General features: G+C 42.1%; 1 protein-coding gene across 1 annotated transcript in view; it reads right to left on the reverse strand.

Moving 5' to 3' along the window:
• LOC132833749 (ephrin type-B receptor 2) overlaps positions 1 to 24318 on the reverse strand; it is a 336527-nt gene that overhangs the window by 157602 nt on the left and 154607 nt on the right. Inside the window, exon 4 of the mRNA XM_060852277.1 lies at positions 15183 to 15338. Within this exon, the coding sequence (XP_060708260.1) occupies positions 15183 to 15338 (156 nt within the window). The remainder of the gene's footprint in view (positions 1 to 15182; positions 15339 to 24318) is intronic.

Here is a 24318-nt window from a genome sequence, read left to right on the forward strand (position 1 = left end):
ATCCAGTCAGTATTTAGTGGGCTTCTTTTCCACAGCATCTGTCTTGAAGCTCCTGGACTGAAAATCAAGTCAATTGTGGATCTTCCTGTTCTGTACTATCAGTCAGCTGTAATTAGTTTAATGCTTATAGGAGATTTTATAGAAGTATTCAAAATTAGCAGTGGTCTGGACAGAATCGATAGGGAGCAACTTCCATTGGTGAAAGAGTTGAGAAGATTTAAGTCAACTGGCAAAAGTAGCTATGGAGGGAGGAAGGGAAACACCTCGGTGAATGGTTTGGGTCTGGAATGCATGGCCTGACAATATGGTGGAGGCAGGTTACGTCAAGGCCGTCAAGAGAACTGGATTTTTATCTGAAAAATGAAGAATATGCAAGTGAGTCGGGGAGTAACTTAGTTCAATGACTCAGTCAGTGCAGGCACAATGAGTCCTTCTTCCATATTGTATAAAAACAGTAATTCTGTGATATCTAGTTTTGCATGACAGATAGGGCTCCACTGTGTTTAGAGCTTCCCCTGTGACCTTGCACTTTCTTGAATGCAACTCAAGACGAAAACACCTATGTGAAACTATCCTCCCCAATCTATTTCTGCATCCATCAACAGTAGTACTGACATGAATAATCACAATGCAGTTGCTACCTTTCATGTGTGATTCTACCGCCATGCTAATCAGGATACTTTCAGACACTCTAGTAACTCAAAACTGGATATCCGTGAGTTACTGTAGATCATCATCAGCAGCAGAAATGTACTCAAACACAATATGCAATCTCACAGAATGGCATATCCCCACATTACCATGACCATCAAGATAGAGGATCAGTCCTGGTTCAATGAAGAGTGCATTCCAAGAGAAGCAGAAAGCATTCCTGAAAAGTATGTCAATCTGATAAGAATGTCAAACAGCAGTATGCTATAGATACAGTCAAGTGATGCATAATCAACAGATCATACTGAAGCTCTGCAGTCCTATCACATCCAATGAATAGTTGCCTGCATAATTAAATAAAGGAAAATGTTCCACAAATAGGTGGATTTAAAGTAAGTAATGGGAGAGTTTTGGATACTGTTCGCAGGGGGAGACCTAGCAGGAGAAAGCCATAGTATCCAGGTCTGTGGCACTGAGCCTGGCTCTGTGATCAGAAGGGAAGGGGGCGAATAGAAAAGCGCTAGTGGTAGGAGACTCAATAGTTAGAGGAACAGACAGGAGATTTTGTGGTTGCGAACAGACTCCCGGAAGGTATGCTGCCTCCCAGGTGCCAGGGCCTGGGATGTCTCTGATCGAGTCTACAAGATTCTGAAGAGGTAGCGTGAGCAGCCAGAAGTCATGATATACATTGGCACCGATGACACAGCCAAAAAAAAGGATGAGGATCTAAAAAGTGATTTCAGGGGGTTAGGTTGGAAGCTAAACAGCAAGACAAGCAGAGTAGTAATCTCAGGATTACTACTGCTGCCACATGTTAGTGAGGCAAGGAACAGGGAGAGAGTGCAGTGAAACACATGGCTACAGGGCTGGTGCTGGAGGGAGGGCTTCAGATATGTGGATCATTGGGTTACCTTCCGGGGAAGGTGGGACCGGTACATTGAGGAATGTTAGCTGGATGTTCCAGGGTTTTGATCTTTTAAAAATAACGGGGTGGGTGGGGGGGGCCGGGGGAGGGGGTGGTAAAAGAGGAAAGGAAGTAACATTGTTAATTAGACAGTAAATCACAGCTGCAGAAAAGGAGGTGTTGAGGAGGGTTTGTCCACTGAGTCAGTATGGGTGGAAGTCAGTAACGGGAAAGGAGCTGTTACTTTATTGGCTATTTTCTATAAACTTCCCATTAGCAGCAGAGAGATGGAAGGACAGTTTGAACAGCAGATCTTGGAAAGGTGCAGATGTAACAGAGTTGTTGTTATGGGTGATTTCAACTTCCCCAATATTGATTGGAACCTCCTTAATACAGACGGTCTGGATGGAGCCGATTTTGTCAGATGTCCAGAAGGATTAGTGGATTTGGTGCTTGGCAACAGGCCAGGCCAGGTATCAGATCTCTCAGTGGGAGATCATTTCTGTGACATGGACCACAACTGCTTCACCTTTACCATAGCCATGGAGAGGGATAGGAACAGACCGTATGGGGAGGTATTTAATTGTGGGAGGGGGAATTATACTGCTATTAAACAGGAGCTGTGGAGTATAAACTGTGTACAATTGTTCTATGGAAAATGCACAATAGAAATATGGAGGCTGTTTAAAGGAGCACTTGCTGCGAGTGTTGGATAACTTTGTCCCACTGAGACAGGCAAGGAATGCTAAGGTGAAGGAGCCTTGGATGACAAGAGCAGAGGAGCTTCTTGTCAAGAGGAAGAAGGAAGCTTACTTAAGGTTGAGGATGCAGGGAACTGGCACAGCTTTAGAGGATTATAGGGTAGCTAGGAAATAACTCAAAAATGGACTGAGGAGAGCAAAGAGAGGCATGAAAAAGCCTTAGTACAAAGGATTATGGAAATCCCAAAGGCGGCCTACACTTCTGTGAGAAATAAGAGAATGATCAGAGAGAGGGCAGGGCTGATCAGGGATACTGGAGGGCACTTGTGCCTGGAGTCTGAAGAGATAGAGAAAGCCCAAAATGAGTTTTTTGCTTCAGTATTTATAAGAGAAAGGGACCTTGTTGATCCTGCAAATACTGTGGACCAGGTTAATGGGCTACAACAGATTGACATTAAGAAAGTGGATGTGCTAACAATTCTGGGGTGGATGAAGATATGTAAGACCCCAGGTCCAGACCAGGAATTTTTTGAGGATGTAACTCTGAAGGTGGACAAGGGAGATCCAGTGGATGTAGTGTACCTAGACTTTCAGAAAGCCTTTGATAAAGTCCCACATAGAAGGTTAGTGAGCAAAATTAGGGTGCATGGTATTGGGGCATAACTACTAACTTGGATTGAAAATTGGTTGGCTGACAGGAAACAAAGAGTAGTGATAAACGGCTCCCTTTCGGAATGGCAGGCGGTGACCAGTGGGGTACCGCAGGGATCAGTGCTGGGACCGCAGCTTTTTCCACATATACTAATGATACAGAAGATGGTTTTAATAGTAACATTAGCAAATTTGCTGATGATACAAAGCTGGGTGGCAGGGTGAAATTGAGGAGGATGTTAGGAGATTACAGGGTGACCTGAACAGGTTAGGTGAATGGACAAATGCATGGCAGATGCAGTTTAATATGGATAAATGTATGGTTATCCACTTTGGTGGCAAGAACAGGAAGGCAGATCACTACCTAAATGGAATCAATTTCGGTAAAGGGGCAGTACAAAAAGATCTGGGTATTCTTGCACACCAGTCAATGAAGGCAAGCATGCAGGTGCAGCAGGTAGTGAAGAAGGCTAATAGCATGCTGGCCTTCATAACAAGAGGGATTGAGTATAGAAGCAAAGAGGTTCTTCTGCAGCTGTACAGGGCCCTGGTAAAACCGCACCTGGAATATTATGTGCAGTTTTGATCTCCAAATTTAAGGAAAGACATTCTGGCTATTGAGGGAGTGCAGTGTAGGTTCATGAGGTCAATTCCTGGAATGGCGGGACTATATTATGTTGAAAGATTGGAGCGACTGGGTTTTTATATCCTTGGGTTTAGAAGACTGAGAGGGGATCTGATTGAGATGTGTACGATTATTAAGGGATTGGACACTCTGGAGGCAGGAATCATGTTTCCGCTGACGGGTGAGTCCTGAACCAGAGGACACAGCTTAAAAATAAGGGGTTAGCCATTTAGGACAGAGATGAGGAGAAACCTCTTCACCCAGAGTGCTGGCTGTGTGGAATGCTCTGCCCCAGAAGGCAGTGGATGCCTAGTCTCTGGATTCATTTAAGAAAGAGTTGGATAGAGCTCTCAAGGATAGTGGAATCAAGGGTTATGGAAATAAGGCAGGAACAGGATACTGATTGAGGATGATCAGCCATGATCATAATGAATGGTAGTGCAGGCTCGAAGGGCAGAATGGCCTACTCCTGCACCTATTGTCTATTGACCAGATATATCCAAGATTACTACAAGAAGTAAGAAATGAGATTGCTGTGCCTCTGGCAATGATCTTTACATCCTCACTCTCCACAGGATTAGGACCAGATGATTGAGAGAGGCTAATGTTATTCCGCTGTTCAAGAAAGGGAATAAGGAAATCCATTTGAATTACAGACCAGTCTGTACTGGAAAAGGATTCTGAGAAATAGGATTTTTGACTATTTGGAAAAATATAGTTTGATAGTCAGCATGGCTTTGTGAGGGGTAGGTCATGCCTCAACAGTCTTATTGACTTGTTTGAGGATGTGACAAGACAGGTTAATGAAGGTCGTGCAGTGGATGTGGTGTATATGGATTTCAGTAAGGCATTCAATAAGATTCCCCATGGTAGGATCATTCAGAAAGTTAGGAAGGAAGGGATACAGGGAAATTTGACTGTCTGGATATAGAACTGGCTGGCCAAAAGAAGACAGCAAGTGGTAGCGGATGGAAAGTATTCCGCCTGGAGGTCGGTGACCAGTGGCATTCAGGAGGGATCTGTTCTTGGACCTCTGCTCTTTGTAGTTTTTATAAATGACTTGGACGAAGAAGTGGAAGGGTTAGTAAGTTTGCCAAAGACACAAAGGTTGGTGGTGTTGTATATAGTGTCGTGGGCTACTGCAGGCTACAACAAGATATTGACAGGATGCAGAGCTGGGCTGAGAAGTGGCAGATGGAGTTCAAGCTGGATAAACATGAAGTGATTCATTTGGAAGGTCAAATTTGAATGCTGAAGACAGGGTTAAAGACAGGATTCTTGTCAGTGTGGAGGAACAGCTGGATCTTGGGGTCCATGTATGTAGATCCCTCAAAGTTGCCACACAAGTTCCATAGAATCCCTACGGTGTGGAAATGTACCATTAGGCCCAACAAGTCCATACAGACTCTCCAAGGACTAACCAACCCAGACCCATTCCCCATTAATCTACATTTACCCCTAACTAATGCACCTAACCTACACATCCCTGAACACTTTAACATGGCCAATTCACCTTACCTACACATCTTTGGATTGTGGGAGGAAATCGAAGCACCCAGAGGAAACCCACGCAGACACACAGACACCACACAGACAGTTGCCCAAGACTGGAATTGTACCTGCATCCCTGGCGCTGTGAGGTAGCAATGCTAACCACTAAGCCACCGTGTCATCCTTAGGGTGATAGGGTTGTTAAAATGACGTATGCTGTTTTGGCTTTCATTAACAGGGAGATTGAGTTTAACAGCTGTGAGGTTTTGCTGCAGCTTTATAAAACCGTGGTTAGACCACCCTTGGAATATTACGTCCAGTTCTGGTCACCTCATTATAGCAAAGATGTAAATACTTTAGAGAGAGTGCAGAGGAAATTTATCAGAATGCTGCCTGGATTGGAAGGCATGTCTTCAGAGGAGAAGTTGAATGAAATAGTGCTTTTCACAACAAGAGGAGGAGGAGGAGGAGGAGAGGTGATTTGATAGAGGTGAACAAAGCAATGAGAGGCATAGAGTAGATTGCCAGAGACCTTTCCCCAGGGCAGAAATGGCTGTCATGAAGGGTCATAAGTTTAAGGTGATTGGAGGAAGGTGTAGGGAAGATGTCAGGGGTAGGTTCTTTACCCAGAGATTGGTGGATGCTTGGAATGTACTGCTAGCAGTGGTAGTAGAGTCAGAGACATTAGAAACATTTAAGCGACTGCTGGACAAGCGCATGGATGGCAGTAAATTTAGGGGTGTGTAGGTTGATCTTAAATTAAGGTAAATGCTTGACACAACATCATGGTCCAAAAGGCCTGTACTGTTATACATTCTAGAAGAGGATTTTTGTGAGTAAAGATCAAGGAAGATAAAAAGAAAGGATAGTTTAATGATAGAGGTAAGGCAACAAGAGTGACAGGAAAAGACAATGCACAAATAAAAACTATACTCGCAAATAAAGCCTAAGTAAGCTAAAACCATGAAAAGACAGATTGAATAGCCCTGTTAGTAATGGAGGAAATAAGTGACCGTGAAGAAAGAAATTGGTTCAATAAATCAGAAATCAACCAAGGGATGAAATGTGTTGGTGGGATCTGTCCCCAACAGTAGTACAAGTGTGAGCAAAGGGATTAACAAGGAGATTAGAGAAACGTACAATAGGGGTATGGCTGTGATCATGGGATATTTTAAGCTATGTAAAGAGTGGACAAACAAAACCAACAATAATATGCAGAGAAGAATTTTCTGGAGTCTATAGTGTAATGGTTTTTTAAAAAAATAACATGTTTAAGAATCAACTAGAGAGCAGGCGATCCTAGACTGGGTATTGTGCAATGAAAAAGAATTAACTAATAACTTTGATGTGGTGGATCTGTTGTGGAAGAATGTAAAATTATAGAATTGTTCATTAAAATGAAGAGTGAAAAAGCTGAATCAGAAACTATGGTCCCAAATCTAAATAAAGCAAACTATTTAACCCTGAAAAGTGCAAGGTGATGCACTTTGGAAGAAGAAATAAGAAGAGAGAAGATTTAATAGCTTAGAGAAACAGTCAGTAATTCGTCACAGATCCTTGAAGTCCGTAGATCACGTGAATCAGATAGTTAAGGGATATGGGACGTTTGCTTTCATCAGTTGTGCCATAGAGTACAAGGGCAAGGAGGTAAATGGAGTTGTACAGAGAATTGTTTATGCAACAGCTGGAGGAGTGTGTGCAGTTCTGGTCACCTCACTACACTCGAAGAGTACAGAAGAGGCTCAATAGGATGCTGCCTGGGATGGAGAAATTGAGCTAGAAGCAGAGACAAGATAGGCCTGGCTTGTTTTCTTTAGAATCAAAAAGTATGGAGCTGGAAAAGCACAGCAGGTTAGACAGCATCCGAGGAGCAAGAGAATTGATGTTTCAGATGAAAACCCTCCAGGAACGTGGAGGGTGTTGGAAGGAAAAGAAAAAGAGGGTTGAGGGATAAATAGGAGGACAGGGGGTAGGGGTGAGGTAGCTGGGAAGGCGATAAGTAGATGCAGGTGGGGACAGGAAAGGTGGTGTTATGTCGAAAGGGAGGGCCACCCTTCCCTCAAACCTATCCCAGCTACCTCATGAATGAGGCATAGTTTTACAGCAAGGGGCAGGAGATTCAGAGGGAATTTGGGAAAAATAACTTTTTCCACTCAGCAGGTGGTGGTAATCTGGAATGTGCTGCCTGGGAAGTTAGTGGGGGCTAGAAACCTTACAACCTTTAAAAAAAATCTGGATAAGATCTTCAAATTGAAGTACGAAACATTCAGGGATATAGGACAAGGGATTAGCACACTTAGTGGCAGTTATATTGGTGCAGACTTGATGGGCTGAAGGGCCTTTTCTGCATTGTATGAATCTATAAATCAGAGGACATAGGTGCAAGTTGCTAATGATGAATTGGGGAACCTTACTGAAAGGGTGGATAAACGATGGTTAACATTAAAGGAAAATATGCATGAATTGAAACAGTTATTCGTTTGTTTCTGTTACAAAAATAAAGCACGAAAGATGACTTAACCATGGCATACAAAATAAATCGGGATAATATTAGATCAAAAGAGGAGACATACATAACTGACAGGAAAAATAACAAGATAGAGAACTGAAAGTATTTTAGAATTCAGCAAAAGAGCAAGTAGAGTATGACAATAAAGTTAAAAGGAACTCTGACTGTACAAACGGCTGTAAATGTGAAGAGAAAGAGACTAGTGTCATCATGTCATAGAATCATAGAGGTGTACTGCACAGGAACAGACCCTTCGGTCCAACTCGTCCATGCCGACCAACTACCTCAAACCATTTGCCAGCACTTGGCCCATATCCCTCCAAACCCTTCGAATTCAAATACCCATCCAGATGCCTTTTAAATGTTGCAATTGTACCAGGATCCACCACTTCCCCTGGCAGCTCATTCCACATATGCACCACCCTCTGCAATAAAAAAATTGCCCCTTTTATATCTTTCCCCTCTCACCCTAAACCCTAAACCCATCCTAGTTCTAGACTTGACCACCCTGGGAAAAGACTTTGTCTATTTATCCTATCCATGTCTTCATGATTTTATAAACCTCAATAGGGTCACCCTCAGCTTTTGATGCTCCAGGGAAAACAGCCCCAGTCTATTAAGCCTCTCCCTATAGCACAAATCCTCCAATCCTGGCAACATCCTTACAGAACTTTTCTGAACCATTTCAAGTTTCATAATATCCTTCCTTACATAAGTGAATAAGTCCTGCTAAGATTTGGTTTTCCAAAATGCAACACTTTGCATTTATCTAAATTGAAGTCCATCTGCCACTCAGCCCATTGGCCCAGCTGGTCAAGATCCCGTCATAATCTGAGGTAACTTTCTTTGTTATCCATTATGCTTCCAATTTTGGTGTCATCTGCAAACATACTAACTATACCTTCTATGTTCACATCCAAATCATTTACACAAATGATGAAATGCAGTGGACCAAGCACTCCACTGGTCACAGGCCTCCAGTCTGAAAAACAACCCTTCACCACCACCCTCTGTCTTCTACCTTTGAGCCATTTCTGTATCCAAATGGCTAGTTCTCCCTGTATTCCATGCGGTCTAACCTTGCTAAACAGTTTCCCATGGGGAACCTCATCCAGCATTCCTTACACCCACCAGCCTTTCCTTTCACACTAACAGGAATATACTGTCTCTGGATTCATTATCTCATTGCTGAAGCCTTCCCATTTTCCAGCCATCCCTTTACCTGCAAACATCTGCACCCAATCAGCTTTTGAAAGCTCTTGCCTAATACTGTCAAAATAAGCCTTCCTCCAATTTAGAATTTCAACTGTTGGATCTGATTTCTCCTTTTCCATCTCTATTTTAAAACTAATGGTATTATGGCTGCTGGCCCCAAAGTGCTCCCCCACTGACACCTCAGTGGGGAATATAGTGAGACTGAACTTCCACTAATCAGAAAAAATAACTTCCACAATTATAATAATGAATAAATAAATGGCAGAAGACTGGAACACACATTTTGGTTCTGTCTTCACAAATGAAGGCCAATAATTTCCCAGAAACACTAGGAAACCAGTGGTCTAGTGAGAGAGAGGGATTGAAGAAAATCAGCATTTGTAATGAAATGGTGCTCAAGAAATCAATCGGACAAAGGCTAACAAATTAACAGGGCCTAGTAATCCACATTAGGCAAGAAAATAGGTTTGGAAACACTGGGTGCATTGCTGGTCATCTTCCAAGTTTTATAGGCTTTGGAGTAGCTCCAACAGTTTGAAAGGTGGCAAATGTAACCAAACTATTTCAAAAAGTGGAAGAGAAAAATTAGAGACTTACAGAACTGTTCACCAAAGATCAGTTGTGTGGAAAATGCCAAAAGATGTAGAAAATGGAACTGTATAGAATAGAAATGGTCCCTCAGCCCACGATGTTGTGCCGAACATGAGGCCAAATTAAACTAATCCCTTCTGCCTGCCCTTGGTCTGTATCCCTGCATTCCTTGCAGATTCTGTGCTTACATAAAAAGTCCTCTATTCTATCTGCCTCCACCATCACCTTGGCACCACTTTCCAGATTTCTTACCACTATAAAACAACTTGCCCCTCACATCTTCTTTGAACTTTTCCCCTCTCACCTTAAATGCATGTCTCCCGATATTGCTCACTTCAACGCTGCGAAAAATACTCTTTTTCAACTCTGTCTATGCATCTCAATTTTACAGACTTCTATCAACTTAGGACGTTGAGAGGTGATCTGATTAAAGTTGCAAAACAATGAGAGATATCGATAGAGTTAGTGGTGGTTGCCTTTTCCCTAGAATGGGGAATTTCAAGACTAGGGGGCATATTAAGGGAAGAGGAGAGAGATTTATGAAAGACAGAGTCAATTGTTTTTTACAGAGGAAGCTTTGCATGTGGAATGAATATTTCTTAAAATGTCTTTTAAACATTGTTTTTGTACTCGCATCCACCACTTCCTGAGAAAGTAATGGATGTGGGTACAACTACATGTTTAAAAGGCATTTTGATAAATATGTGAGTAGGAAATAAATATGTGGTGGGCGGCACGGTGGCACAGCAGTTAGCACTGCTGCCACACATCGCCAGAGACCCGGGTTCAATTCCCGCCTCAGGCTTTCTCCTAGTGTCTGTGTGGGCTTTCTCCGGGGGCTCCGGTTTCCTCCCACAGTCCAAATATGTGCGGGTCAGGTGAATTGGCCATGCTAAATTGCCTGTAGTGTTAGGTAAGAGGGAAATGTAGGGGAATGGGTGGGTTACGCTTTGGCGGGTCAGTGTGGACTTGTTGGGCTGAAGGTCCTGTTTCCACACTGTAATGTAATCGAAAAAGAAAGGTTTGGAGGTAACTGGGCCAGAACCAGACAGGTAGGACTAGTTTATTTTGGGATTATGGACTGCTTGGACTGAAGTGTTTGTTTTTATGCTGTATGACTCTATAACTCTAAGTTTGCCCTCAGCCTCTGCTGTCCCAGAGAAAACAATGAGTTTTTCTAGCCTCTCCTTATAGCTCATTCCCTCTAATCTAAACAGCATCCTGGTAAACCTCTTCTACACCTTCTCCAAAGCCTCCACATTCTTCCTGTAATGTGGTGACCAGAATTGAATGTAATACTCTAAGTGTGGCTGAAATAAAGTCTTATAAAGCTGCACCATGACAGCCTGATTCTTGTACTCAATTCCCTGACTAATCATAGATTCATAACATAGAATCCTTACAGTGTGGAAACAGGTCATAGAGTCATAGAGCTGCATAGCATGGAAACAGACCCTTCGGTCCAACCCGTCCACACCGACCAGACATCCCAACCCAATCTAGTCCCACCTGCCAGCACCCGGCCCACATCCCTCCAAACGCCTCCCACTCACATACCCATCCAAATGCCTCCCAAACGTTGCAATTATACCAGCCTCCACCACATCCCTCAGCAGCCCACTCCACACACACACACCACTCTCCGCGTGAAAAAGCCGCCCCCTAGGTCTCCTCTATATTCCTCCCCTTTCACCCCAAACCCACGCCCTCTAGTTCTGGACTCCCACACCCCAGGGAAAAGACCTAAAAGACCTTGTTCACCCATCATATCCATGCTCCTCATAATAACGCAAACCTCTATAAGGTCACGCCCCAGCCGACGCTCCAGGGAAAACAGCCCCAGCCTGTTCAGGCTCTCCCTGTAGCTCAGATCCTCTAACCCAGGCAACATCCTTGTAAATCGTTTCTGAACCCTTTCAAGTTTCACAACATCTTTCTGATAGGAAGGAGACCAGAATTGCACACAATATTCCAACACTGGCCTAACCAATGTCCTGTACAGCCGTAACATGACCTCCCAACTCCTGTACTCAATACTCTGACCAATAAAGGAAAGCATACCAAATACCTTTTTCACTATCCTATCTACCTACGATTCCACTTTCAAGGAGCTATGAACCTGCACTCCAAGGTCTCTTTGTTCAGCAACACTCCCTAGGTCATTTGGCCTGACAAGTCCACACCTACCCTCCAAAGAATAACCCACCCACACCCATTCCCCTAAGCTATTATTCTACATTTACCCCTGACTAATGCACCTAACTGACACAACCCTAAGCACTATAGACAATTTAGCATGGCCAAGTCACCTAACCTGCACATCTTCAGATTTTGGGAGGAAACTGGAGCACTCAGAAGAGTGCTAACCTCCTAACCTGCAATTTTCTTCCTGACCTCTCCGCCCCCACCCCACCCCAGCCTATCACCCTCACCTTGACCTCCTTCCACCTATCACATCTCCATCGCCCCTCCCCCAAGTCCCTCCTCCCTACCTTTTATCTTAGCCTGCCTGGCACACTCTCCTCATTCCTGATGAAGGGCTCTGGCCCGAAACGTCGAATTTCCTGTTCCTTGGATGCTGCCTAACCTGCTGTGCTTTAACCAGCAACACATTTTCAGCACTCAGAAGAAACCCATGCAGACATGGGGAGAATGTGCAAACTCCACACAAACAATTGCCTGAGGCTGGAATCGAGTCCAGGTCCCTGTGAGGCAGCAGTGCTAACCACTGAGCCACTGTGCCAAGCAGATAATAAAGGTAAGCATGCCATATGCCTTCTTTATCACCCTATCTATTTGCATGGCCACCTTTAGGGAGCTATGGATTTGAACCCCAACATCCCTCTGTACATCAGTGATGTTTAGGGTCCTGTCATTAACTGTACACTTTTCCATAACATTTGAACTTCTCAAGTGCAGCACCTCACACTTGCCCGGATCAATCATCTGTCATTTCCCCATCCATATCTGTAATTGATCTATATCCCACTGTGTCCTTTGACAACCCTCTACGTTATCCACAAATCCGATCTTTGTGTTGTCTGCAAACTTACTAACTCACTCATTTACCTTTTCATTCATTTAATATATATCACAAACAGCGGAAGTCTCAATATGGATCCCAGTCAAACATCATTAATCATGGATTTCCTGCCAGAAAATCACCTTTCCACCACCATCCTTTGCCTTCTATGGGCAAGTCAATTCTGAATCCATGTTACCATAGATCCCATGCATCTTAATCTTCTGTATGAAGCTACCATGAGAGACCTTAACGAAAGCCTTACTAAAATCCATGTTGACAACATCTACTGCTCTATAATCGTCAATCACTTTTGAATTTTTCCAGGTGATGACAATCAATTAATAAGACATGACCTGTCTGACACAAAGCCATGCTGACTATCCCTAATTAAGTCATTCTTTTCCAAATGCATATAAATCCTATCCCGAAGAATTCTCTTCAATAGTTTCCCAACCACTGTTGAGAAACTCAGAGGTCTATCATTTCCTGGAAAACTGACAGCAGAATACTTTGAAAGCAAAGCTAGGATGGGTGTATGAAACGAAAATCTCACTTTGTGTATATTCTGGATTCTACAGAGTTGTGGGCAGAAGCAGACATAAAAACCATAAATGGTTACAGCAGAGATGGAGGCCATTTAATCCTTCGTACAGTGTTGGCTCTCTCGAAGAACCATTCACATGATCCTGCTCTTGTGCCTTTTGTGTAGCTGCAAATATTTCCTCCTCAGATAATGATACAACTCTCTTGGGAAAAAAAATGATTTAACTATCAATCCACATTCTAGGCAGTGAAATTTCAGATCCTAACCACTCGCTGTCCAAAAAAGAAAAAAAACAAAATCTCATTTTGTCATTCCTTCTTCTACCTTTAGTCAATTTAGTCAATATCCTCTACTGGGGTTCTTGATCCTCCCATTAATTACCACAATTTCTCCTTTGCTGATTTTGAACACTTTGATTAAATAAAGAGAGAGACAGGCAAATGAAGAGAAATGGAAAGTTGGTCAGAGAAGGAGAGGCAGTCTTAGCAGCAAACTGGGTGCAGCAGCAATGTAAGTGATGCATTTTCAATGCAAGTGCTTCTTTATATGTGTAAAGACTATTTCAGTTCTACTGGACAATACGTACTTAAAAGCAAGAAAAGACAGGAATTAATATTGAATCATTGACAACCTGTGCATGACTGAATGTGGGTTACAGATAATGAAGTACTTTTGAAATGTTATCACTAATGATTGAGAGACTCGGTAGACTCACTAACTAAACCATAAAGCTCCCAGAAACAGCAATATGATATTGACTTTTTAAGTTATTTGGTTTTAGGGAAAAATCTTGACCAGTGCACTTAGCATGACCCTCCTGGTATTCAAAATAAAGGCATTGGATATTTTCCAATCCATTTGTATGCAGATGGTTTAATGTGTTATCCAAAAGATGTTCAAGGGGAAAAAAGAGGAAGAAAACAATTACTAAAAACAAAACTGAGGAGCTTGGGTATTTTATGATGTTACAAGTATAAATGTGAGTTGTTGTTGTTGCAGATTCCAGAAAAATAGTGCTGGATTTGTCCTTCTAGAGAGTTATACAAGTCAACAGCACAAAAAAAACCCTTCTGCCCATCATGACTGTGGTAAAAACAACTACCTAACCATACTAAACTCATTTTCTAGCATAGAGTCAGAATCATAGAGAAGCACAGCACAGAAACAGACCCTTTGGCCCAACTTGCCCATGGTGACCAGATATCCTAAGTTAGTGTAGTCCCATTTGCCAGCACTTGGCCCATATCGTTCTAAACCTTTCTTATTCATATACCTTCATATACCTTTTTAAATGTTGCAATTGTACCTGCCACCAACGCTTCCTCTGGCAGCTCATTCTATACATGCATCACCTTCTGCATGAAAATGTTGCCCTTTAAATCCATTTTAAATCTCACCTTAAACCTCTGGTCTCCAGTTCTGCACTCACTCTTATAAATGTTATGAGGATTTATGCTTTTACCATCCTTTCAGGCAGTGAGTTCTAGATTCCCACCAGCTAGTGGGAAGGAATTTTCCTCACATCTTCTGCAAAATATTTGCCCTTACCTTAAAGATATGTCCCTTTTTGTTGATCCTTCCATCAAGGGGAAAGTTTTCTTCATGTCTAACCAGTTCATGAACCTCAATTTTATACATGTCAATCATGTCCTCTCTCAGTATCTTCTGTTCTAACTAAAACAATCCCAGTTTATCCAATCTCTCTTCAAAACTGAAACTCTGGCCCAGGAAACAGCCTGGTAAAACTCCCTTTCACCCTCTCCAGTGCTATCACATCTTTCCCATAATTCCAGAGTTATACATGTTTCTCCAGCTATGGCCCAACCAACATGATGTAGAGTTACAGCAAAACCTATGAGAAAGTGAGGACTGCAGATGCTGGAGCTTGAGTCGAGAGTGTTGTACTGGAAAAGCACAGCAGGTCAGGCTGCATCCAAGGAGGAGGAGAATCGGCATTTTGGGCATAAGCCATTCCTGATGAGGGAAAGCTGCCTGATCTGCTGTGCTTTTCCAGCACCACACTCTCGACTTGCAGCATAACCTCCCTGCTTAAAATCCATGCCATTGACTAACAAAGGCAAATATGCAGTACCACTTAACCACTATATCCACTTCATGCACACCAAGGTCTGTCTGACCCTTGGTACTTTCCAGGCTTCTACTGGGCATCACGTAATACTTTGCCTTGTTTGTCCTGCCCAAGTGACCATACCTGGAGCACCATGTCTGTCCTTACCTGTCAAGACCGCAAAAACTGTGTTGAAGGTGAACTTACTTGTGCACGGCATTGCTAATGGGTCGGTGTCTGCCCGATAGTATTTATTTCGACAAACACAGTTTGTGGCACCTTCAGATGTGGTCCTGCTGTTGATTGGGCAGCTCAAACAGGGTTCCTCTCCTTGGTTTGGTTTAAATGATCCAGATGGACAACCTATAAATACAAAGAGGAACACAAATCCAGAGTTCAGAGTGTGACCGATTGGGAAGTGTGGATATACATAGTGAGTCTTACACTGTAGTTCTATTGTATTGCATCTCTATGATGGCCATTAAAGTCTAACGATAGGAAGTGAAACAATTGTGGCTTTGAATAGTTACAATGAATCAAAATTCAACATAAAAATGTCAGATGCATTAGAATGAGAAACACCTGCAAATCAATTTGTGTACAATTAAGAACTAAACAATCAACTTATAATCTGAATGAAAATCAAATAATTGCATTTTAATGCAATAATTTTGTTTATCTGAAGAATGCATGTCCGTTTCAAACGTTTTACCTGTGTATTGATTTGATTTTCCAAATGTCACTGAAAAGTATGCTCTGACTCAAATTCCTAATGTAGCTTCACTGCAATTCATGTTTGATAAATCATTTGAATTAAATGCAAATATGGCTATCTAAATTGTTCACATGCAAGCACTGTCTTTTCAAGCTAGCTATTACAAAACCACAACCGCTTTTTATCCCCATTCACAACCAGATCTGGCTGGACAATATACAACATGATCAGATCCTGGTCTCCATTACCAAACCTCCCCACTATTCCAGATTATCTAATATTGTAAAAATAAACTTCAGCATTTTCTTTCTACTGCAGGCCACATACCTCCACCCTCACCATTAACAAGTGTGAGAAGTTCATTGATTTCTATATCATTGTAACTGAGACAATCTCTCCATTTCAAGTGATGGGCTTGTTAGTGGGTGAACATTTTGGTGATGGTGACCACAATTCTGTGACTTTCACCTTGGTTATGGAGAGAGATAGGTGCGCACAACAGGGTAGATTTTACAATTGGGGGAAGGGAAATTACGATGCCGTAAGACAGGATTTGAGGAGCATAAGTTGGGAGCATAGGCTGTCAGGGAAGGATGTGGTGGAAATGTGGAACTTTTTCAAGGAGCAGATACGACGTGTCCTTGATATGTATGTACCTATCAGGCAGGAAAGAAATGGTCGTGTGAGGGAGCCTTGGTTGACGAGGGAGGTTGAATGTCTAGTAAAGAGGAAGAAGGAGGCTTACATAAGGTTGAGGAAACAGGGTTCAGACAGAGCAGTGGAGGGATACAGGATAGCCAGAAGAAAGGGATTAGGAGAGCTAAGAGAGGGCATGAAAAATCCTTGGCGGATAGGATCAAGGATAACCCCAAGGCATTTTATGCGTATGTGAGAAACATGAGCGACAAGAACGAGGGTAGGTCCGATCAAGGACAGTAGTGGGAGATTGTGTATTGAGTCGGAAGAGATAGGAGAGGTCTTGAATGAGTACTTTTCTTCAGTATTTACGAACGAGAGGGACCGTATTGTTGAAGAGGAGAGTGTGAAACGGACTGGTAAGCTAGAAGCGATACTTGTTAGGAAGGAAGATGTGTTGGACATTTTGAACAACTTGAGGAGAGACAAGTCCCCCGGGCCTGACGGGATATATCCTAGGATTATGTGGGAAGCAAGAGAGAAAATTGCAGTACCGTTGGCAATGATCTTTTCGTCTTCACTGTCAACGGGGGTGGTACCAGGGGACTGGAGAGTAGCGAATGTTGTGCCCCTGTTCAAAAAAGGGAATAGGGATAACCCCGGGAATTACAGGGCAGTTAGTCTTACTTCTGTGGTAGGCAAAGTAATGGAAAGGGTACTGAGGGATAGGATTTATGAGTATCTGGAAAGACACTGCTTGATTAGGGACAGCCAGCACAGATTTGTGAAGGGTAGGTCTTGCCTTACAAGTCTTATTGAATTCTTTGAGGAGGTGACCAAGCATGTGGATGAGGGTAGATCAGTGGATGTAGTGTACATGGATTTTAGTAAGGCATTTGATAAGTTTCCCCATGGTAGGCTTATGTGGAAAGTCAGGAGGCATGGGATAGAGGGAAATTTGGCCAATTGGATAGAAAACTGGCTAACCGGTCGAAGTCAGAGAGTGGTGGTAGATGGTAAATATTCAGTCTGGAGCCCATTTACAAGTGGAGTTCTGCAGGGATCAGTTCTGGGTTTTCTGCTGTTTGTAATTTTTATTAATGAGGGAGTCGAAGGGTGGGTCAGTAAATTTGCAGATGATACGAAGATTGGTGGAGTTGTGGGCAGTGAGGAGGGCTGTTGTCGTCTGCAAAGGGACTTAGATATGATGCAGAGCTGGGCTGAGCAGTGGCAGATGGAGTTCAACCCTGCCAAGTGTGAGTTTGTCCATTTTGGAAGAACAAATAAGAATGCGGAATACAGGGTTAACGGTAGGGTTCTTAGTCAGGTAGAGGAACAGAGGGATCTTGGGGTCTACGTACATAGATCTTTGAAAGTTGCCACTCAGGTGGATAGAGCTTGTAAGAAGGCCTATGGTGTATTAGCGTTCATTAGCAGAGGGATTGAATTCAAGAGTCGTGAAGTGATGTTGCAGCTGTACAGGACTTTGGTTAGGCCACATTTGGAGTACTGTGTGCAGTTCTGGTCGCCTCACTTTAGGAAAGATGTGGAAGCTTTGGAGAGGGTGCAGAGAAGATTTACCAGGATGTTGCCTGGAATGGAGCATAGGTCGTACGAGAATAGGTTGAGAGTTCTTGGCCTTTTCTCGTTGGAACGGCGAAGGATGAGGGGCAACTTGATAGAGGTTTATAAAGATGATCAGAGGAATAGATAGAGTAGACAGTCAGAAACTTTTTACCCGGGTACAAAAGAGTGTTACAAGGGGACATAAATTAAAGTGAACTGTGGAAGGTATAGGGGAGATGTCAGGGGTGGGTTCTTTACCCAGAGAGTGGTGGGGGCATGGAATGCGCTGCCCATGGGAGTGGTAGAGTCAGAATCATTGGCGACCTTTAAGCGGCAATTGGATAGGTACATGGATGGGTGCTTAATCTAGGATAGATGTTTGGCACAACATCGTGGGCCGAAGGGCCTGTTCTGTGCTGTATTGTTCTATGTTCTATTTCCTTAGTCCACCTGGACAAACTTCCTCTAAATTGCTCCATTACTCCAACACAACCATTCCTCCACCCCTCCAAGCTTGGACATACACATTTCTCTAACATATCTCAATCTACACTTTGTATCCTAGGTTGAGTGTGTGTTGCTGGAAAAGCACAACATGTCAGGCAGCATCAGAGGAGCGGAAGAATTGACATTTCAGGCATAAGCCCTTCATCAGGAATGGCTTATGCCCGAAACGTTATTCTTCTGCTCCTCGGATGCTGCCTGACTTGCTGTGCTTTTCCAGCAACACACTCTTGACTCTGATCTCAAGTCCTCACTTTCTGCATGCACTTTGTATCCTCTTCAAATTCATTTAGTCCACAAGACTTAACCTTTTAGCCCTAAGCTAGTTGATTTTGTTAGCTCTCTCTTCAAGCACTGTCTCCCTCTCCTTTAAGTCTACCATCCTCCATGGTGATTGGCTATCAAATGCACTTTGATTGGTAGAGGTATTGCCATGGAGAATGTATCCATTCAGCTAATTGCTGCTTCATTTCTAAGTCAATGTCCTGACCAATCAGATTCAATTTACCTGATTTAACATGTAAAATGTTTGGCAATTAACTGTCAATCAGCATAAATGCAAATAGCCTTCTTATATTCCAGTTTGTATTTAAAACAGGATATCTACTTCTCACTTTACTGTTTTACCGTCATTGTTGAATTTCAGTTAACTGATGAACTTGTCTTGGTCAGTGTTAGAAATGCAGTTCCCTTTAAAGGTTCAGAAAAATTATAGTTTTAAATGACCTATTCAGAGACATTGTGACAGACCGCTGAAGCAGGTGAGACATAAACCCCAGGATTCAAGTTCAATAGAGGGTCTTAGAGTTTACAGAAAACAGCTCCTATGATCCAATGCACCTGTGCTGGTCAAAAATCAACTATCTATTTATTCTATTATCATTTTCCAGTACTGTACTTAGTCCATAGCCTTCTATGCCTTGACATCGTAAGAGCACATCTGAATATTACTTAAATGTTATGAGGGTTTCTATTTCTACCACCCTTAGAGGGAATGGGTTCCAGATTCCCAACACCCTGTCATAAAAAAGGCTTTTCATCACATCCTTTCTAAATCTCTGCCCTTTACCTTAAATCTTTGTCCCCAGTCATCCCTCCAGCAAGGGAAAAAATTTCTTCTTATCTACCTTACCTTTGCCTTTCATGATTTTTATACATCTCAATCATGTCTCCTTTTAATCTCCTCTTCTCTAAGGAACACAACCCCAGTCTGTATAACCTTGAACTGGAACTCTCTTGTCCAGACAATATCCTGGTAAATCTCCTCTGCATTCTCTCCAATTCTATCACATCCTTTCTATAATATGGATTCCAGAACTACACAAAATACTGTGGTGTAACCAACATTTTATATTGTTCCAGCATGACTCCCCTACTGTAAACTCTAGCCTTGACTAATAAAGACTTCTTAACAAATGATACCTTAAGGGACGTGTGTACATGCACACCAAAGTCCCTCTGATTCTTAATGCTTCCCAGGGTCTTACCATTCATCATGAATTCCTTGCCTGTTTGTCCTGACCAAGTGAATCACCTTATGTATATTCAGATTGAATTCCATTTGCCACTGATCAGCTCATCTGACCGACCCATCAATAGCCTCTTGTTGTCCAAGATTATCCCCCTGACTGTTTTACATCCTAACAATTTTTGCACCACCAGTGATCAACCCGACTAAACTTAAGTCATAAATGTACACAATATAAACACAAACAATTGGAACTCCCACACTGACCCCTAAAGTCCAAGTAAACAACATCTACAACCCTTCCATTATCAATTACCTTTGTCATCTCTTCAAAAAATTCAATCAGGTTGGTGAGACACGACCTTCCCCATACAAAATTATGCTGCATGTCACTAACTAGTCTATTTTCTTCCAAATGCACATATATCTTGTTCCTTTTCTCCAAGAGCTTGCCAATTAGATACATCAGGCTGGCCAGCCTATAATTTCCTGGATTATCCCTGCTTCCTTTCTTAAACAAGGAACAACACTGGCTGATCTTCAGTCCTCCGGTGCCTCGTCTGTGCTCAAAGAGAATGTGAAGTATCTGCTAATGTACCAGCTATTCCTTCCCTATACTCTCGCAGTAACCTGGCATAGATCCCATCCGGCTCTGGAAACTTGACTGCATTCATGCAATTTAGAATACTCAAAACTTCCTCCTTCAATATATTGACATTCTCTAGAGTATTCATTTACTCATCCCTGACCTCAACATCAGTCATGTCCTTCTCCTTAGTGAATACCAATACAAAGTACTTATTAAGGATCTCTCCCACTTCCTGTGACTCCACAGGGTGACCATCACTTTTCTCTCTTCAAAGGAAAGTTGTACTCTGAGTGCAAAATTCTTGACATTGTTCACTCTTTTCTCAATTAAATACAAGGCTAATAATTACTATGGCAGGTCTGAAGAGATGGGTAATTTACACATTTTATGCCACCCTGTTTTGGTTTTTTTAATCGAGCGATCAAACCAACTGTAGTCAAGAGTAGACAATGCAATGCCAAACAGTAATAGTGATGGTCACCTCCTGACATATGCCCATACTAGTTTCTGGTCTATTGTTGCTTCGTGTTGACCTGAGCAGTCCATATTCAGTCAGTTACAGTACCCAGACTAGCATTCCTGTTTCACATTTGATTACTTTATGAAAAGCAAATGATGTTTATGTCCAAATTAATAATATATTGAAAGCCTTATTTATCCAAGAGTTAGATATAAAATTCTTGGTCTCATTTTACTATGAAATAATATTTGGAGATTGCTGAGGTAAGGAAAATATTAACATTATTTTTTAAAATCTTAATTTTATTCATCTATGGTATCGGGTCATTGCTGGCTAGTCAGCATTCACTGTCTGTCCTTAGTCACCCTTGAGAAGATGGTGGTGAGCTGTTCATGAATGGTTGCAGTCCATAGTTGACCCTCAATGCCATTAAGGAGGAAATTTTTGGGCTTGACCTAGTGACAGTCAAGGAACAAACCCCCATAACTCCCTCCCCAACAGCACCATGGGGGTACCTACACTAAAATAAAATTAAATGATCAAATATCTGACAAATAGAATATAATGTAAAATCATATTCCATAAACATTAAAAGATTGAAGCGCTCTGACACGCAGGTTTGAAATTGCAAATGTTTCATTGTACCATGAGGCTGCAAGAGAGGGAAGATGCATTTTGTATCTCACTAGTATATCACATTACTAATGGGAATAGCGCCTAGCAAATGATTATTTTTGTGTGGACCCTGAAAGAAACTTCAAAAAGTTATTCTTCATAGTAATTAAACAAAGACAAGAGTGGGCAATATTTTCAAAGGAAAGCATTGTCCTTGGGCTCTTAATAGGCTTTGAAGTGGATGCGTTTGTTTTGAATACATGTCTCATTTCTGTTTGCAGTGTACATATCACCAAGTCCATTGTAGCTGTCAATCATGGTTGAAAGACATTGTTTAAACACAACATTCTACTCAAATGCTTATAAAATGTTCTGATATTCAATTTCAGAAAGGAACAATGTGTTTTCAATGAAGCAATTTTGATAGAAAATTTAATGTAGGAGCAGGCTGTTAACTTATCAAGTCTGATTTTTTGAATTTATCCATGAGACATGAACATCACTGGCCAGGACAGAATTTATTGCACACCCCAAATTGCCTAGAAGGCAGTGCAGAGTCAGCCAGATTGCTGTGGGTTTGGAGTCATATGTAGGCCAAACCAGATAAGGATGGCAGATTTCAGATTTCCTTTCCTGAAGGACATTTATGAAATAGATGGGGTTTTCGATCATTGGTAATAAGTTTCATGGTAGATAATATTCTTTTTACACTCTGTCTTTTTAAAATGTTATGTACTGTACCCTGGAGTACTTATTCCACAAACTATGTTGCTATGTAGCCCTATTTCCTTAATGATATTTAGATGTAAACTATTTATCTCAACTGTGCCATTCATTCATCCATTTTATTGCAAATGCTTCAATCATTCAGGTAAAAATGCTTTAATTTTTATAGGAGCCTAGAATCCCTCCAATGTGGAAACAGGTCATTTGGCCCAACAAATTCACACCAACTCTCCAAGTTGCATCTCACCCAGACCAAACCCCCTAACCTATCCCAGCAACCCTTCACCTAACCTGCAAATCCCTGGACGCTGTGGGCAACTTAGCATGGCTAATCCATCCAACCTGAATATTTTTGGACTATGGGAGGAAACCACAGCATCTGGAGCAAACCCACACAGACATGTGGAGAATGTGCAAACTCCACACAGTCAGTCACCTGAGGCTGGAATTGAGCCTAGGTCCCTGGCATTGTGAGCACCACAGAGGGGAAGCAAGCCACTCAGTCCATCAAGTCCACACTGACCCTCTGAAGAGCATCCGACCCAGACATATTTTGCTACCACCTAGCCTGCACATCCTATTATTTGCATATATTTTATTTGTTGTTGCATTCACAGCATTATGACTAAACTCTCTAAACTTTCTTGTCCCAGTTTACTGGTTTGCTCAAATTACTAAAACTACTCTATAGAGTTTAAAGTTTCTCTTGATATTTCTAAGTTTGCCTTCAACTGAACCTAACCCAGCCCTTTTGATTTTAAAGCCCTGGCAACAGCCCTAATTAGATAATTCCCTAGATCACCGGTTTCAGACTGACTGAAATGGAGCCCATCTAGTTGAACTTCTTAGTCTTTTGAGTACTGGGTCAGGCCCCCATGAAAGTGCTAAACAAAAACCAAAAGAACTATGAATGCTGGAAATCAGAAACAAAAACAGCAGTTGCTGGAAAAGCTTAGCAGATCTGGCAGCATCTTTGGAGAGAAATCAGAATTAACATTTACGGTCCAGTGACCCTTCCCCAGTTCTATGAACGTGTCCTTCTTTTCATATCAATATTGAGCCACGTATTTCTTTGTCTAATCTGGTTGGTCCCATGTCAATTGCTGAATCTTGGTTCAGACAGTACTTTTTAGATTCTGCTTTCAAATTATTATTCCTTCTATTATTATTATGATTATTCAAATTCATAAGACTGGAGAAACTCGGCAGGTCTGACAGCCTCTGCAGAGAGTTTAAGAGAGTTAATATTTCTTCAGAACTGGGTTCGAAACATTAACTCTGCTTTATCTCCATAGATGCCACCAGACCTGCTGAGTTTCTCTAGTAATTTGTTTTTTTTTCCAGATTTCCACAGTTCTCTTTTTAATTATAATTTATAGGTCTACCTGTGTTGTCTACATTGATGGGGACAACAACTGGATCAGATCCTTCCTTTTGAAACTGTGCCTGCAGTCATCTGTACTCCTGACATCAGATTAGTAACATGGAACCGAGAGTGTGGTACTGGAAAAGCACAGGTCAGGCAACATCCAAGGAGCAGCAGAGTCAATGTTTTGGGCAAAAGATCTTCTTCAGGAATGAAGGTGCTAAACAAACCATCTCCATCAACGGTGACCGACTCAACACTGACACCTTCTATAAACCCACTGACTCTCACAGCTAGCTGGATTACACCTCCTCCCACCCCACCGCCTGTAAAAATGCTATCCTCATTCCTGATGAAGGGGTTTTGCTCAAAACGTTGATTCTCCTGCTCCTCAGATGCCAGAGGAGGTGCGGCAGAAGCAGATATCATTGTAATAATTAAGAGGCATTTAGATAGCCACATGAACAGGCAGGGAATAGATGGACCTTGCAGTGAACAGATTGAATTATATGAGAGTGGCTTCATGGTTGGTGCAGAATTGTGCCTGTTCCCATGCTGTGCTGTTCTTCGCTACTTGTTTAGAGGACTCACCACCTAACGGGATGGTAGCGATGGAAATTCTCAATACATTTAAGAAACATCATACACTTAATGGTTCGTGGTTCCTTGTAAATGGAGTCACAGATAGACATGATAGT

The sequence above is a fragment of the Hemiscyllium ocellatum genome, chromosome 37, assembly GCF_020745735.1.
Source record: "Hemiscyllium ocellatum isolate sHemOce1 chromosome 37, sHemOce1.pat.X.cur, whole genome shotgun sequence".
Lineage (NCBI taxonomy): Eukaryota > Metazoa > Chordata > Chondrichthyes > Orectolobiformes > Hemiscylliidae > Hemiscyllium > Hemiscyllium ocellatum.